The sequence below is a fragment of the Peromyscus eremicus genome, chromosome 3, assembly GCF_949786415.1.
Source record: "Peromyscus eremicus chromosome 3, PerEre_H2_v1, whole genome shotgun sequence".
NCBI lineage: Eukaryota > Metazoa > Chordata > Mammalia > Rodentia > Cricetidae > Peromyscus > Peromyscus eremicus.
The window spans coordinates 51669734-51685148 of record NC_081418.1 but is presented as its reverse complement, the minus strand read 5'-3'; the positions used below and the strand labels follow the sequence as shown (position 1 = coordinate 51685148).

The window sequence follows — 15415 nt, the reverse complement described above, 5'->3', positions numbered from 1 at the left end:
CATCGTCGTCATCTCCATCTCTGAAAACCACCTTGTCTGCTGGCACTCTGTTGCTCTAGTACCCTTTACATTCTCTTGTTGGTATGGCTCGATGATCTATTACAAAGTCTCCAGTGTGTTTAAACTCTGAGGCTTCCACACGACAGTTGGATAACGTTCATCTCTGAATTTCTGTTTAGGCCCGAGCTTCTGTCTTCTGTTCTACATTGTCTGTTACTGCCTTGTTCTGTCCTGGCAGGCAGGGATACCTTAGGCTGTTAAGGACAGAGTCCTGACATTAGCTGTTTTCTTTTTACATCTACACATTTCTCTGTGTGTGTGGGAATGGGATCAGGCTTAGTAGAAAAACACTTTACCCGCTGAGCCGTTTCCATGGCCTTGTCTCTAGCTTCCTGTCTAAAAGACTCATAGTACCGACTTTTTCTGTAGAATCTTGGTCCAAATACAGCATTGACTGTAGTCAGAGTGGATAGACCAGCAAATGAGTAGCAAATCAGCAAAAAGAAAATGAAGGTGCATTATTTAAATTACCTTGGATAAATTACCTCTTTTAAGACAGAATATATAGATTCTCCATGGGCTTTTAAGGGAAAATAGATCTTAAACACTTTTGAACTTTACCTACTCATCAAACTGGACACATTTCCCTGAAGAGTACCCACAACCCTTTGCCTTCTCAGAACAGCTTAGCCACCAAGGATTTCCTGTCCAGCCCAGGAGCATTTCTGAGAGTGATAGCAGTTGCTGTAAGCACCCTTATGCTTGGTCATCACGGCTAATACATGACTGCCTCCTGAATCCAAGCTTTTCAGACCCCTAAAATTAGAGAGAGGCACTTACTTTTAGTAACTATTTTGTAAACTTTTCTTTGGGAGGAAGCAAGGCTCCACTGTGTAATCCAGGCTGACCTTGAATTTATGATTCTCTTTCTTTAGCCTGTTCTTGGAGTATAGGTATATACTGTCACACACAGCTAGTAATACATACGTGTGTGCACGCACGCGCATGCACACACACACACACACACACACACACACACACACACACACACACTTTTTAGTTTTTTTGAGACACAGTTCCTCTGTTTAACAGCCCTAGCTATCTGGGAACTCTCTCCGTAGACCAGAGTGGCCTTGAACTCACAGAGATCTGCCTCCCGAGTGCTGGGATCAAAGGTGTGCACCACCACGCCCAGCAGTAATCTCTTTTAAGTACTATGATGAGTCGATGGTACTGCTTTTAATACAGACTTGTGCACAAAGTCTCTTGCCCTCACCTTGTCCCTGAGTGCTGGCAGTCACTCTGAGCAGTTTGAGTTACAGCGAGGAGTAGTCTCCTGGCGGGTCAGTGGATGGGAGGAGCAGGGGTTGTCTGTTTGTAATCAGCGTTGTTTCACCTATAATCGATGATGATGTCTCTTTTTCTCCCTGAAGCTTCTTTTTAATTGTTTGGTGGTCATTGGAAAAGAAACCAGGGTTGAGAAGGCTCTTTATTCATCCTTCTATTCATTTGCTGGGACAGTCTAACAGGATCTGTCATGGGGTGCCTTAGAAGAAAGAAACTTCCTGTCACATAGTTCCAGAGACTAAGGCTCAGAAACAAGTTGTCCGTGTCAGGAGGGTTTCTTCCCACATCTCTCCTGGCTTCGTGCTTTGCTGCCCGTCTCTGGGTTCCTTGGCATCTGCATCCTCTCAATGTCAGCCTTCATCTTCACATTTCTACTCTAAGCCTGCGAGTGTATGCGAATTTCCCCTTGTTAAGTCACACTGAATCAGAGTTCCCTCAGAATACCTGGCTTTAACCTATCGCCTTGGTGAAGATCATCCAAATAGAGCCAATACTGGTCCTGAGGGAACGGTACCAAGGTAAAGGCCGAGATTCCAGCATAGCTCTGGGGAGGGAACAAAAGTCAACTTCTGACGTTTCCATTAAACATGATGCCTTCGCTTGGAGGCAGGATTCTGCATTGTCCAAATGCTCTAGGACCTCAGTGGCATTCATTTTCTTGATCCAGGGAATGGTTGACAAGGCTTTTGACCTGAGCACAGGATGTGACTGCAGGGAGCATGTGTGTGTGTGTGTGTGTGTGTGTGTGTGTGTGTATCTGTGTGTCTGTCTGTGTGTGTGTGTCTGTGTCTCTGTGTGTCCATCTCTGTGTGTGTGTGTGTTTCTGATTCATTTGGATTATTACTTGATGTGAAAGTGTGAGCCCCCAGTGGCCTTCAGTCATTACTTTTCCTTTCTTTGGAATACTAATAACAGTACCAAACAGAAGCATGCTCACATTCTACACAAAGCAAAGCAGCTGTAGGCAGGGAGTGTGTGGCCTTCCAGGTTATCTCTTCCCACAATAAACAGTGCTCTGAGAAGCACATGTGGCCAGAGCAGCATAGCTTGCTCAAGAAATAGACACTCAGCACAGCCTGTTCGTTTGCACGTATTTCATGCCGTCGAGGAGTTTCAGGCCTCATGTTTGAATTTGTCTAATACTAATGGGGACTTGAAGGTAACCTCCAGGTGCAGACCTCCTGAGTGCATCTGGGCCTTTAGCTCTTTGGGTAAGAGATGCACAGTTGTGCTGGGCAGAGCTGCTCACTGTACACATGTGTTACACAGCCACCAGCTGGAGATGCCGGGACATTACTCTCATCTGGCTGCATTCTATGAAGACAAGAAAGGGGTTCTCCATGCTGGCCCCGGAAGGGGTGGCAGTTTACCGCCCGTCTACTGGCTGCCTTCCATCCACCGCTACATGTACCCTGAGATGAAGGTGAGGCTGGCCATTCTCTCACATATCTGGGAACAGTTGTGGTAGATTAGTTTTTAAATGATAAGGAAATAATGCCTCAGCCTCGTACGGAATTCTGCTTTTGATAGAATTGGGTTAAATATAAGCATCTGGGTTCATTTAAGCATAAGGCAAATTACCTTAAACAATATGCCGTCTAGCGCCGTCTAGTGCCTTCTATAATCATAGAAAGCCATATATGCTGAACCACTCACTTGTGGTGGACTCCTAGGATGGAGGATGCCCTTGATTGTGTTGGTTGCTTCTGCTATTATAAAGCCAAACATCCGAACTAATGATGAAGATTCTGAAGAACAGACAAGGTATTTCTTAGCTATGTTATTTTGATGTTATTTTATTTGGAAATCTTGTGGCATCCTTTACATTGGTACTAGCACGTTTGCTTAACATTAACAAGAAATCTGGCCATGCAGTAGGTGTTCAGAAGATATAAAAGAGTCTAAGAATATGAATCTCTGCTTCCTCTTCCTTCTCCATCTCCTCCTGTGGCTGGGCACAAGATACTTCAGTGAAAATTAGGACTCCTCTTGTAAAGAAATAATGCCTGAGTTTATGGGAGAAGGCTTAGTTAGGATTTCTAATGTTTGAAGAGACACTGTGACCATGCAACTCTTATAAAGGAAAACATTTAATTGGGGCTGGCTTACAGTTCAGAGGTTTAGTCCATTATTGTCATGGTGGGAAGTGTGGTGGCAGGAAGGGAGACACTGGCCCTAAAGAGACAGACACTTGCCTTAAAGAGACACTTGGGTTTCTGAAACCTCAAAGGCCACCTCCAACACTAATCCAACAAGGCCACCTATTCCTACAAGGCCACACTTCCTAATAGTGTCACTTCCAGTGAGCCTATGGGGGCCATTTCCATTCAAATAATCACAGGACAGGCATTGGTCACTAAAGCATTAGGGCCATGTGGGAAAGAAGGGGTGCTAATTCCAGACCTGTTGGCTTGGGATAGGAGGGGGAACATGATTCTATTTTCTCAGCATATCCTATGAGTTAGGTATTCTGCTAATTTATTAATTTATCAATACCTGTTGCAAGACTCTTTTAAAGTAAGGTTGTTTGGGTTTTTGTTTGTTTTGTTTTGTTATCCTTGTTTCCTATTGAAAGCAATTGAGGTTTATCAATGAATGGTTCAGTGAGGTGCTTTAGGCCATATAGCTAGGAGACCAGGAAAATCTAAACACAGGACTGTGCCAAAGCCAGGGTCCCCTCCCTACCCTCCTTCACTGCTTTTGCAGAGATGTGGACAAGAGAACACAGACATGCTGATGGGCCAAGAGCCAGTTACTTAAATGAGATTGAGTTTTTATGTCATTTGGCCATAAGAAGAAAAAAGAAAGTAGTAAGTAAGATTTTATGAGCAAACCAAGAGAGTATGTTAGGTATTTAAAAGTAATTCAAGTAGTAACTCAGTAGTGTAGAAGTCAGAAGGCTGAAGGAGCAAGCAGAGAACACAGTGACCCCTTATATTAATAATCTCAGACAATAGTTTCTACCCTGTATTGGCCAGCTATTGCTGCCTAACGAATCATTCAAGATTAAAAGCTTGAAGTAGTGTGTGTATATGTTCCCAGAGTTTCTGTGAATAAGGACTCCAGTCATGGCTTAGCTGAATCCCAGATTTAGGATCTGTTATGAGAGACGTCAGTTAAGCTTTCAGCCAGGGTTGGAGTCTCAGCACAAGACCCAACTGGGCAAATACCCATTTTCCTAAGTTCATATGGGAGCTGACAGGATCAGGTTTCTTAAGGGATGCCACACTGAAGGCCTCTATTAGAGTTTTCCCTCAGTTCTCCACCATGTGGGACATTCCAGTTTGGCAGTCTGCTTCATCTAGGTCAGCAAAAAGACTCTTAGCAAAATTAAGTCAGAATTCTTTGTAACCAAATCCTAGAAGTGAAAGGCCTGCAACATAGCCGTAGTCTCTTACTTAGAAGCTAGGTTCCCCAAGAGAAAGAAGGGGTTGCAAAGGCTGTCAATACCAGGGCCACCTTCGATGTTGCTTGCCATATTTAGGGCCGGGGCACAAGGAAAAGTGACATCAGGATCAGAGCCCTGGGAGCAGGAAGGAGGGTCCTTGCATAGCCTGTGCTTGGCTCTTTGAGGGAAGCACTGTGCCTCTGAGGCCAGGACTTCTTAAGTGGATGGCCCAACTGTGCTGAGCGCTGAGAGAGGCTGGAAGCTGATGAGAGAGAGGTGCTCACTGCTGCTGGAGAAGTGTTAGCAGCAGCAGCAGCCAGGCATTGAAGGAAGCCCTCCCTCCCTCCCTCCTGAAGGCGTGCCTTCCCATTAGAAGAACATAACAAGAGACTAGGTGGTCCGGGAGTCCCAGAGACATAGCATGAGAATTTCCTGATCCTGTGATGTGGCTGAGAGACAGTCGGTAAGGGGCACAGGCTGATCAGAAGGATTGGGGGAGTGTATTGAACTGAACACTGTCAGCCCCAGGAATGTTACTCCGCTATCACCAAACCCAGGGGAAGGTGGCCAACATCTGACCCGAATGTTCCTGGCTTCCTCTCCCCAGAGGCAAAGAGGGACAAAAGGAGAGAAAAGAGGCTTTTGCCCCATTAAAGGCAACTCATTAACAGACCTGTCAGACCCTCCCAGATGTGATAGAAAGAAAGGTACTTATATAGGCTGAAGATACAAGTGGGGGGGGGGGTCTCCTTTTCCAGAAAACAGCATGTCAACAATTAAAATAAATAAATGTTCCTTTTGTTTAAGCAGCCCCACTGCTGGGATCTGCCCTTTAGATATGAAAACACCAGAATTTTTTTTTGTGTGTGTGTGTGTGTACATATATACATATGACTATGTAATTCACCACTGTTCAAGTAGTAGATAGGTAGAATGTCCATATAGTAAAGAGCCATTATGAATAATAAATCAGAACATAAGATGATGACAGGAAAAGTCTACCAGGTCTATTTTGTATGAGGGTAACAAGGGCAGAAAACTGTACCTACTATGATCATACTTCGTTGAATAATCACAGTCTCAGGCAAAACCATAATATATATATTATGTGTATTTTCTGTGAAGACAGAAAAATGTGAGTGAACATATACTTGGTTACTGATACCTATATGACCTGAGAGCAAGGTGAAGTATGGGGTATCAGGGAGGGCAGTACTTCTGTTTATAATGCAGAAAGGGCTTGGACAAAATGACAGCCCTGGAGGCGGTATAACCTAGCCCTGTGTTTGTGTTCCGTTTCCACAGAGTCAAGCAACACATCTGTACTGAACACATAACAGGCTTTTTTTCCCTCGTTATTCTGCAGACAATGCTGCACAATGATTACATAGTATCTTAGTTAGGGTGTCTACTGCTGTGAAGAAACACCATGACCACGACAACTCTTATAAAGGAAAACATTTAGCTGGGGTGGCTCGCTTACAGTTTCAGAGGTTTAGTCCGTTATCGTCATGTAGGCAGACGTGATGCTGGAGAAGTAGCTGAGAGTTCTACATCTTGCAGGCAGCAGGAAGTGGTCCGTAACACTGGGGAGTATCTTGAGCATATATGAGACCTCAAAGCTTCCTCCACAGTGACACACTTCCTCCAACAAAGCCACACCTCCTAATAGTGCCACCCCCTTTGGGGGCCATTTTCTTTCAAACCACCACACATGGCATTTATAGGCTATTACGTATGTCAATAATCTACAGGTGATTTAAAGTATACAGGAAGAACTGTGTATGTTACATGGTAATATTATTTCATTTTATATAAAAGATCAAAATCCACAGATTTTGGTGTCTGGGGAGTGGGTCTTGGGAAGCAGCCCTCCACGGATACTGGCCATATATGTTATAACTGCATTTGCTTTTTATGGAATATCATGTACATGTTCAAAAGGGAAAAGTTTTATTGTTCTCTGTAAAAGACCCAGAGAAACCAGCTCAGAACCTAGAAACATGTCAATCAAAGTGGGAGCACCACGCATCTCATTGTGCACCTGAGCAGGGTGCGGTGAGGAAGACTACGGGATCTGTGGCTGACCTCAGAAGAGCTGGGGTTGCTCTCCTCACTTCTGGCACAGGCCTGTGTATGGGACCTGAGGCACCAGCATTCCCTCATTTCTAGGCCCCTTTTTTTTGTTTTTCTTTTTGGTTTTATGAGACAGGGTTTCTCTGTGTAGTTTGGGTACCTGCCCTGGAACTCGCTCTATAAACCAGGCTGGCCTCGAGCTCACAGAGATCTGCCTGCCTCTGCCTCCTGAGTGCTGGGATTAAAGGCGTGCGCCACCACTGCTTGGCAAATAATTTCATTTATTTTTATTTTATGTGCATTGGTCTTTTGCCTTCCATGTATGTCTGTGTGAGGGTGTTGGATTCTGGAATTACGGACAGTTGTAAGCTGCCATGTAGGCACTGGGATTCGAACCCGGGTCCTCTGGAAGAGCAGTCAGTGCTCTTAACTGCCGAGCCATCTCTCCAGACCTTCATCTCAAGGCCTTTATGTACACTCATCCTTCTGCCAGAACATTGTCCTTCTGATTCATTCGCTGCATTGAAGCTTGGATGTCAGTTCCTTCAGGAAGCCGTCTCCATCTCCCAGAATGCAATTGAGCACCTTCCCATCTGACCCCAACAGCTGCTGCCCTTCCCCACCAGGCTGTCACCCCAGGCTGTATTCTAGCTGCTTTCTGACCTGCTTGGCCACCAGTTAACTGTCCCAGTCGGGGCCTGGGTGTCTTTATTCATTGTTGAAACTAGAATACTTAGTAGTTTGGCACAAAGTAACCATTCAGGGGATAGTTCTTGAGTTAATGGCCCTGTGCATCCACGGATGAACAAATAAGATGAGAATTTAGAATAACTTACTCTGGGACACATTTGCACAGCCCCCGTCAGGTCAGGTCTCTGGGCAGTGCAGGCACATGCATGTCAAGGACCTAAAGGTGACAGAAGGAAGGGACGGAAGGAGGGGCTGTGCCCTGACTCCCTTGTCTGGCTGCCATTTGACTTGGCAGAGATCTGACCAGCCTTGATCAACTAGGCCCTCTCTCCCTGCTGATCGAATGAAGTGCACAGAAAACAGGCCAAGAGTCACAGCGGTCATGCTCAGTGGAGGATGGCCTTGCATGCAGCAAGGGGCGGTGAATGGTGTCAGGGTAGAGGTTGCAGGTTGCTTTGGAAAGGAAGATCCCTGGTCTAGGTAGTCCCGTTGAAGCTCTGAAGCTTGAGGACAGCCAGTGGAGACAGAATGCAGGGGCTTAGGTCACCCACAGCTCTCAGCCTGCTAAAGTTACTGTGTTCTTTGGGGTAGCTGCCTATCTTCAGAACTGCTCCAGCCTGCCTTTCTTATAGCAGATGAGCCCTCTTATGCCAACAACTAAGCACCTAAGTGGCTTTCTGAAGTACTCACAGGTATCTGGTTTGAAGCCTCTGTTTTGCCAGTGACACTGGTGTCCTCAATGCCATGGTATTCCTAGCTCTAGTAAGTCATTCGTGTTTTGTCTCAGGTGGTTCTTAAGCCAGGTGAGGTAACCCATGGTCTGGTCTCCCTGTTTTAGGGACTAGGAAAGCAGACTGGAAATAGGCTCACTTTCCCAGGCTTCTGTGTTAGGAAATGGCAAAGGCAGGAGTGTAATTTCTCAAGCTTATGCTCTGAGCCCCAGCACAGTCCTTCCAGAAGGCAGCCCTGCAGGAAGGCGGCTCCCTGCAGTTAGCATTCCAAGGAAGTTGGTTTACAGTTGGAGTATACCAGAGGTAGCCCTGAGACCCTTGGACCCTCCCTGCCTGTGACTACTGCAGATACCTTGCTGTGCACAGTAGCCCCCAGGTCCCTGCAGTTTCAGTCTGTTTGCTCATCCTTTTATTATGTACGGTGCTCAATGTTTTTGTGTTGAATGTTCTCATTGAGGCATACTGTATCTTCAAGGGTAGTTTCTAAAAGTAAATACTTTTTAAAACTCCTGCCTTTGAAACCCCTGTACAGGCACACACATGCGAGGGACCAGAAGAGAGCTTGGATCCCTTGGTTCTGGAGTTGCGGGTGTTTGTAGGATGCCTGTTACGTAGTGCTGTGATCTGAACTCCTGTAGTCATGATTGTACATTAAGCGTGCTGAGCCATTGAGCCATCTCTCCAGCTTTCAAACTGCTGAGTTTTAAATAATAAAATTTAGCCGTTTCCTCTGCACTTCTCTTAAATTCAAACTTCATTCGGTCAGGGGAGCTGACGCATCAGAGAAATCAACCACCAGGTACCATTTTGTGTGGAGGCAACTATATCATAATGCTTGATGGTACTTTGGAGTTTTCATCACGGAAGGCTGTTTCACAGTGACAACCTCTAACAAGCTATCCACCTGCCCTTGTGTGTTTCCAGATCACACACCCGGCTGGCTGCATGTCTCAGTTTATTAAGTTCTTTGGAGAACAAATCCTCATTCTTTGGAAGTTCGCCTTACTCCGAAAGCGCATTCTGATATTTTCTCCCCCACCTGTGGGCGTCGTGTGCTACCGAGGTAACTAGGAGCCCAAGTGAGGGGCTCTGCCTAAATGCCCAGTACATATGCTCTAGTCCTTCGGTTGTTAAGCACATTAGGAAGGGTTTGGGCCATATCAGTGGGATCAAGGCTTCTGGTTAGATTTATATTTTAGAATGTGGAGTCTAGAGGCAGTGAAGACGGATGGGGTGTCACCCTTGTATCTTGGGGAGAGATGAGGGTCTGGGCTGAAGCAGAGATGAGGTAAACTGGATCAGCTTGACTGAATGCAGGAGTAGAGTTGAGAAAGAGTTTAGGATGAGGCTACCAAAATGAGGTGCTGAGGAGTGGTGGGGAGTTAACTTGGGTGTGTACTGCTTGAGACATTTCCAGGGAGGTGTACAGCAGGAACTTGTATAACTGGGTCAGGACCTGTGGGGAATAGTTGGGCTTGGGAAGAAGGTTTGAGAGTGACGTAAAGCCCATCTAGTAATCTTGGGATGGATGGCACCTCCTGGAGAGTGGGGAACGAAGGTGTCAGGTGTAAGAGGTTGGCAAATAGTGGTGTAAGGACAGCAGAGTGAAGGAGATGATGGAGAGAGGAGGACCAGAGGATGGGAGGTTCCAGCAGGCCAGGACATTGAGGGAGGGGAAGGTCAACAGAACCAAAGTCTAAGTCAGGCCAGTGAGAGAAATTCAGGAAACATCTATTCGATGATAAATTGCTGGTGAGACCTTCAGGATATAAAGTTCTGCAGTGGGTCCCTCAAAGATTTTCCAAGACCACCTGGTTACAGGATAGGTAGCGTAAACAAAGCCCTCTCCCAGCTCCTGAGACAACTTCCCATTGCCCTAGCAAAACGTGAGGCTGGGAATTCATAAGAGGTTTGGTGGACTTATAGTTCTGAAAGTCCAAGAGAAGGATGCTGGTATCTGGTCATCCTCTGAAGGTCCCATGGTGGCAGAGATCACATATGAAAGAAGAGCGTGAGGGAATGAGTAGACTCACATTTTAACATACTTTAGAGATAGATACCTGACTCGGTGTCTCCAGACTACAGTGAACATTTTATGGGGGTGGCGCCTCTATGATGTAATTCCATCTTAAAGATCCTGCATCTCTCAGTACTACTACACTGGGGGGGGGGGGCAGGCCTCAATATGGGGTTTGGTAAAAACAAAAAAAATGTAGCAGCTTCCATGTAGGCCAACTATTGGGAGGTACTGACCTGCTGGTCTTGGGTGGATGGAGGAGAGGGAATAGGAGGGAACATTCCTCACTTCTGTTGTGTCCCGTCCCCCGACCCCCTCCCGCAGTGTACTGTTGCTGTTGTCTGGCCAATGTGTCACTGCCTGGCATTGGGGGCACCATCCCCGAGTCGAAGCCTTTCTTCTATGTGAACGTGGCTGACATTGAGAGCCTGGAAGTCGAGGTGTCCTATGTAGCCTGTAAGTACGGGGCCCTCCCCCCCCTCTCCCTGTGTCCAAACCCTTTCCTCTCAGAAATAGGCTCTTGGACTCTTGGTCCTGTAGTAGCGTTGGGGTGGCTTTCTTTGTGGCCCCTTGGGGTTACCTCATTAATCCTAGGCTCCACAGGCACCACGGAGAAGATATTTGAGGAGAAGCGGGAGCTGTACGATGTCTACGTGGATAACCAGAATGTAAAGACACACCATGACCACCTGCAGCCCCTGCTGAAGATCAACAGCGCAGACCGGGAGAAGTACCGCCGGCTCAATGAGCAGAGGTGAGGCGGCTGGTCCTCCGTATCCACGCCGTGTGTGCCAGTGCGTGCAGCCTGGCTGGTCCTCCGTATCCACGCCGTGTGTGCCAGTGCGCCCCACGCCGTGTGTGCTAGTGAGTGCAGCCTGGCTGGTCCTCCGTATCCACGCCGTGTGTGCCAGTGCGTGCAGCCTGGCTGGTCCTCCGTATCCACGCCCCACGCCGTGTGTGCCAGTGAGTGCAGCCTGGCTGGTCCTCCGTATCCACGCCCCACGCCGTGTGTGCCAGTGAGTGCAGCCTGGCTGGTCCTCCGTATCCACGCCGTGTGTGCCAGTGCGTGCAGCCTGGCTGGTCCTCCGTATCCACGCCCCACGCCGTGTGTGCTAGTGCGTGCAGCCTGGCTGGTCCTCCGTATCCACGCCGTGTGTGCCAGTGCGTGCAGCCTGGCTGGTCCTCCGTATCCACGCCCCACGCCGTGTGTGCCAGTGAGTGCAGCCTGGCTGGTCCTCCGTATCCACGCCCCACGCCGTGTGTGCCAGTGCGTGCAGCCTGGCTGGTCCTCCGTATCCACGCCCCACGCCGTGTGTGCCAGTGAGTGCAGCCTGGCTGGCCCTCCGTATCCACGCCGTGTGTGCCAGTGCGTGCAGCCTGGCTGGTCCTCCGTATCCACGCCGTGTGTGCCAGTGCGTGCAGCCTGGCTGGTCCTCCGTATCCACGCCCCACGCCGTGTGTGCCAGTGCGTGCAGCCCCGGCCGGTGCTGTGCTATAAGGACCAGGGACTTGGAGGGCAGTCAGCAGCACCGTCCTATGCAGGATGGCTCTGGGAAATCTAGGAAAAGCCTACTCTGCCACCCCTTTCCTTGAGCGTTCCTAAAAGCAGGGGGCGGGGAGCAGGGGCTGGAAGTCAAGGGGAGTTCTGTGCATTAGGAGGCTGGCATTCCCATATACTGCCCTCACTGCAGGGTAGCAGACACACAGGGGTGGTTTCTGATTGCCTTGAGAATCTGAAACTCTGTGAAGCAACAGTTACAACGCCAGCTTTCAGAAACCCCCAAAGATCTTGTTTAGATTTGCCCATATATGTTTGGAATGGCCATTTATTGAGCATCTACATAGTCAGGACCCATTAGGAAACTGGTGCATGCACACTGTCTGGTGGAACTCTGAATTCTTTGTTTATCCTAGGAGAGAAAGAGTTAGCCTATAGTCCCCATTCAGTGCACAGCCAGGCAAGACAGCCACTTGACTAAGGTGGGGTACTATTGGCAAAACAGGCCACAGATCCTGGGTTTGAGCCCAAGCTTTGCTCGTTCTTTTCCCAGTCTGTGGCCCGGCACCAACTCTGCCCGGTGGGGCTTCCTGAGAGAGATGGGCATTGTTGATGCTTGGTTGCTGCCAGTCCTGTAGTTGGATGCAGGAGCCACTAGAGTCTGACCGTGTTCTCCCTTCTCACAGGCAGATGCTCTTGTACTCCCAGGAAGTTGAGGGAGACTACAACCCTTGTGAAGAAGACCTCTTTGTGCTGTGAGTTGGCCTGGGCAGCAGCTGTGGGGCTCTGGGAATCCTTTCAGTGCTAATTTCTATAGACAGACCCCTTGCTTCCCTCCCATGCAACCCACGGCCGCAGAGGAAGCCCTTTATTATTCTCGGGGCTCTCGGTGCTCTAGGCCCTGAGAGGTAGCCCTAGTCCTGCAAACCCAGAAGGGTGAACCCAGAGTGGCTGAAGAGACGGGGCAGGTCCTAGAGAAAATGAGGACCCTGAACATGCACTTGTTGAACATTTGCATCCAGGATGTCATCACATAGCTGTCCATCTCTCCACCCTCTCACTCCTTGAAAGGACCAGTTCCTTGTGCTGAGTATTATGAGATCATGTGGACATTCAACCCTTGAATCGAGGGTAATCTCTTTTCTCCAGATCCAGTAGCCATGGGAAGGGCTGGCTCCTTTCAACACCCGTTGCATTCGAGCAACCACAGGAAGTCCTGTTTCAGAATCAGAGCAGAATTGTAATTGAAGTAGAAACAAATCTCCCTGAAAGCCCTAGCTTTGATGGAGGCATCCTCACACAGGTTTATCTTGTTTTGGCGTCCACTTTCTAATGGACACACACTGTGTGTATGGGCAGACACAGTCTTGTCAAGGTGTGACAAAGTCGTCATTTTGTTGTCTGTGGAAGGCCCCAAACCCCAGAACAGCATGGCTGAATGAATGCCTTTCCAAACACAGCTCATTTACTCATTCAGCATGGCTGTAAAGCTGTGACTTAGAAAACCTGTTTTAATGTATCCTCTTGCTCCAAGGAGAGCGGACCCCGAGTGCTGGGAGCTGGGTCATTCTCAGTGAGGGCACTTGTCTCCCCTTTCCACAGCGCGGGCTTCAGAACTGCCCTGTTCCTGCGTCAGCTCCTCTGAGCTCTCCCATTCTGTGTACAGCATCCGTGACCTAGGGTCGCAAGGCCAGCGCAGAGCCCCGGGCTCTCCAGCCAGGCTTGTTGGCTACCAACTGCAGCGGGTCCAGTCAGGGCCTTGAAGACTGTGCATTTCAGTCTCTCGCTTGAAGTCTTGGTCCAGAACTGCCTTTTCAGGTTCTGTGTTTTCAGTCTTCCTGATGATTACACAGAGGGAGAGAAGGTGTCTATGGAGCCTCTCCGGGAGGCTGTGCTTAAAACAGGAAAATAGTAGTCAAGCCATCATCCATACAGATTTCTCTATCATCCGGTGATTCTTAACTATGGTTTCCTTGATGACATCATTCACATTCTAATAACCGGTTAACTTTCACCCCCTTTAAAAATTGGTAGACTTAGTTCGGAAGACTTACAAAGTTTGGGCTCTGCATGTTTGGGTTATCTGGTTGACCTTTTTGCCTTGTCTTCTCACCCTTTCCTGTCTTGGAAATGCAGGTTTTTCCTAGAGCAAAATAACCGGATTTTTCAGACTCTATTGGAGGTGTCTGCCAGTCAAGACAAAACTCTCACAGCCGAGCATGCCCGAGGCATGGGACTGGACCCCCAGGGAGACAGGAGCTTTCTCATGGACCTGCTGGAGGCCTATGGCATCGATGTCATGCTGGTCATTGACAACCCCTGTTGTCCCTAAGCCGAGTGCCACAGGACTGGTGGTGAGATGCTCATGTCGGATGACAAGAGCCTGGAGTGCACCCCAGGCCCTCAGCAGCTTCAGGTTTAAGTTGATACAAAGGACCGTTTATACTTTCCACCACATGTAATGTTTGCCATTTCCTTTCTCCCCCTCAGCCCTGGGCTGAGGTGAGGCCACCTGGGTTTTGTAGCTTCTGGTTGGACACGGGAGTCTACTGTCTTCCACTACCGCTTTGGATTTAGTCTTAGGAGTTCTGCCAGTCAGAGTGAGTCAAACTCTGGGATGAACGGTTGAGAAAATCTGTATGTCTTCGTCCTTTGCTGCATACAAGAATAAGATAACCACGTGTCCTAGTGTGGCCTTAGATGTTCCTCGGCCTAAAACCAGAAACTAATCAGATGACCTTTCAGGGTCACCAGGTTCTAGGGTCAGGTTAGGATGACCTATGTGTCATAGGGCAAGTCTGCACCTTCTAGGTTGACTGGAGTAGGGACCACAGAGGAGGAAAACAGTGTCCCTGACAGAATGGCAGGGAAAGTGGAAAGCTAGAATGAATCCTTGAGATCCTTCTGAAAGTAAGGGAATGATGGCTGAGCAATATAACACCACCCTCCCCCTCACCCCCTGCATTCCAGTCCCCTTGGGATGGATGGGTTGGTGGATTCTGAAGGTTGGTGCTGGCCTTGGAGCTTACAAGCAAGTTCGTTTCACATTTGAGTCTCTTTTGAAGGCTGACTATCTTCTTGGAATAACAGCTTTAAACAGGCAAGGGAAGAAATCTCATGTTTCTCTGAGAGCTCTCTGGAGGGACTGTTTGCAGTCCTGAAGCAGATACTTCTAGTGAATTCTGAAATGTAGCCAGGGTCCGAGCTGGTCGACTCAGAGGTTGGGATGTGGTGTGAATAAGTCTTTTAACCAGTTTGAAACTCCCACAAACTTATCTTTAGCAGAGACAACATTCCTTAGGCTAAGCAATTGGATCCATAGACTTAACAGATTTGACAGGGAAAATATAACAGTGCCTCCCCTGCCAAGAAATCACAGACTAACAGCCATGCCCACTTCCTTTGGTCTAGGACGGAGCCTGCAGTCAGTCGCCTTGTTCTTTGGGGCTGGGTCAACTTGTGACTGCTAGGTTACTAGATGAGACATTAGATGAGAGGGCAGTTGCTAACTATACTCAGAAAGCCAGTTCCAATGCTAGTCTCCTTAAAGACTTTGTATTTTCAGTAATGATTTCTCCTCCTATGCTCTTCCTGCCTGCCTTCGTTATATGTGAATAGCTAGCTAGCCATCAAACATCCATGTCTGTAGCCAAAGAGCAGCCAGGCTG

General features: G+C 48.1%; 1 protein-coding gene across 1 annotated transcript in view; it reads left to right on the top strand.

Moving 5' to 3' along the window:
• The window catches only part of Dennd11 (DENN domain containing 11), a 32175-nt gene extending 16766 nt beyond the window's left edge, over positions 1–15409 (top strand). The window contains 6 exon segments of the mRNA XM_059256566.1: positions 2617–2770; positions 9157–9295; positions 10574–10705; positions 10853–11003; positions 12434–12502; positions 13884–15409. Coding sequence (XP_059112549.1) covers positions 2617–2770; positions 9157–9295; positions 10574–10705; positions 10853–11003; positions 12434–12502; positions 13884–14079 — 841 coding nt within the window. The 3' untranslated portion in view covers positions 14080–15409.
• Positions 15410–15415: the final 6 nt, after the last annotated feature.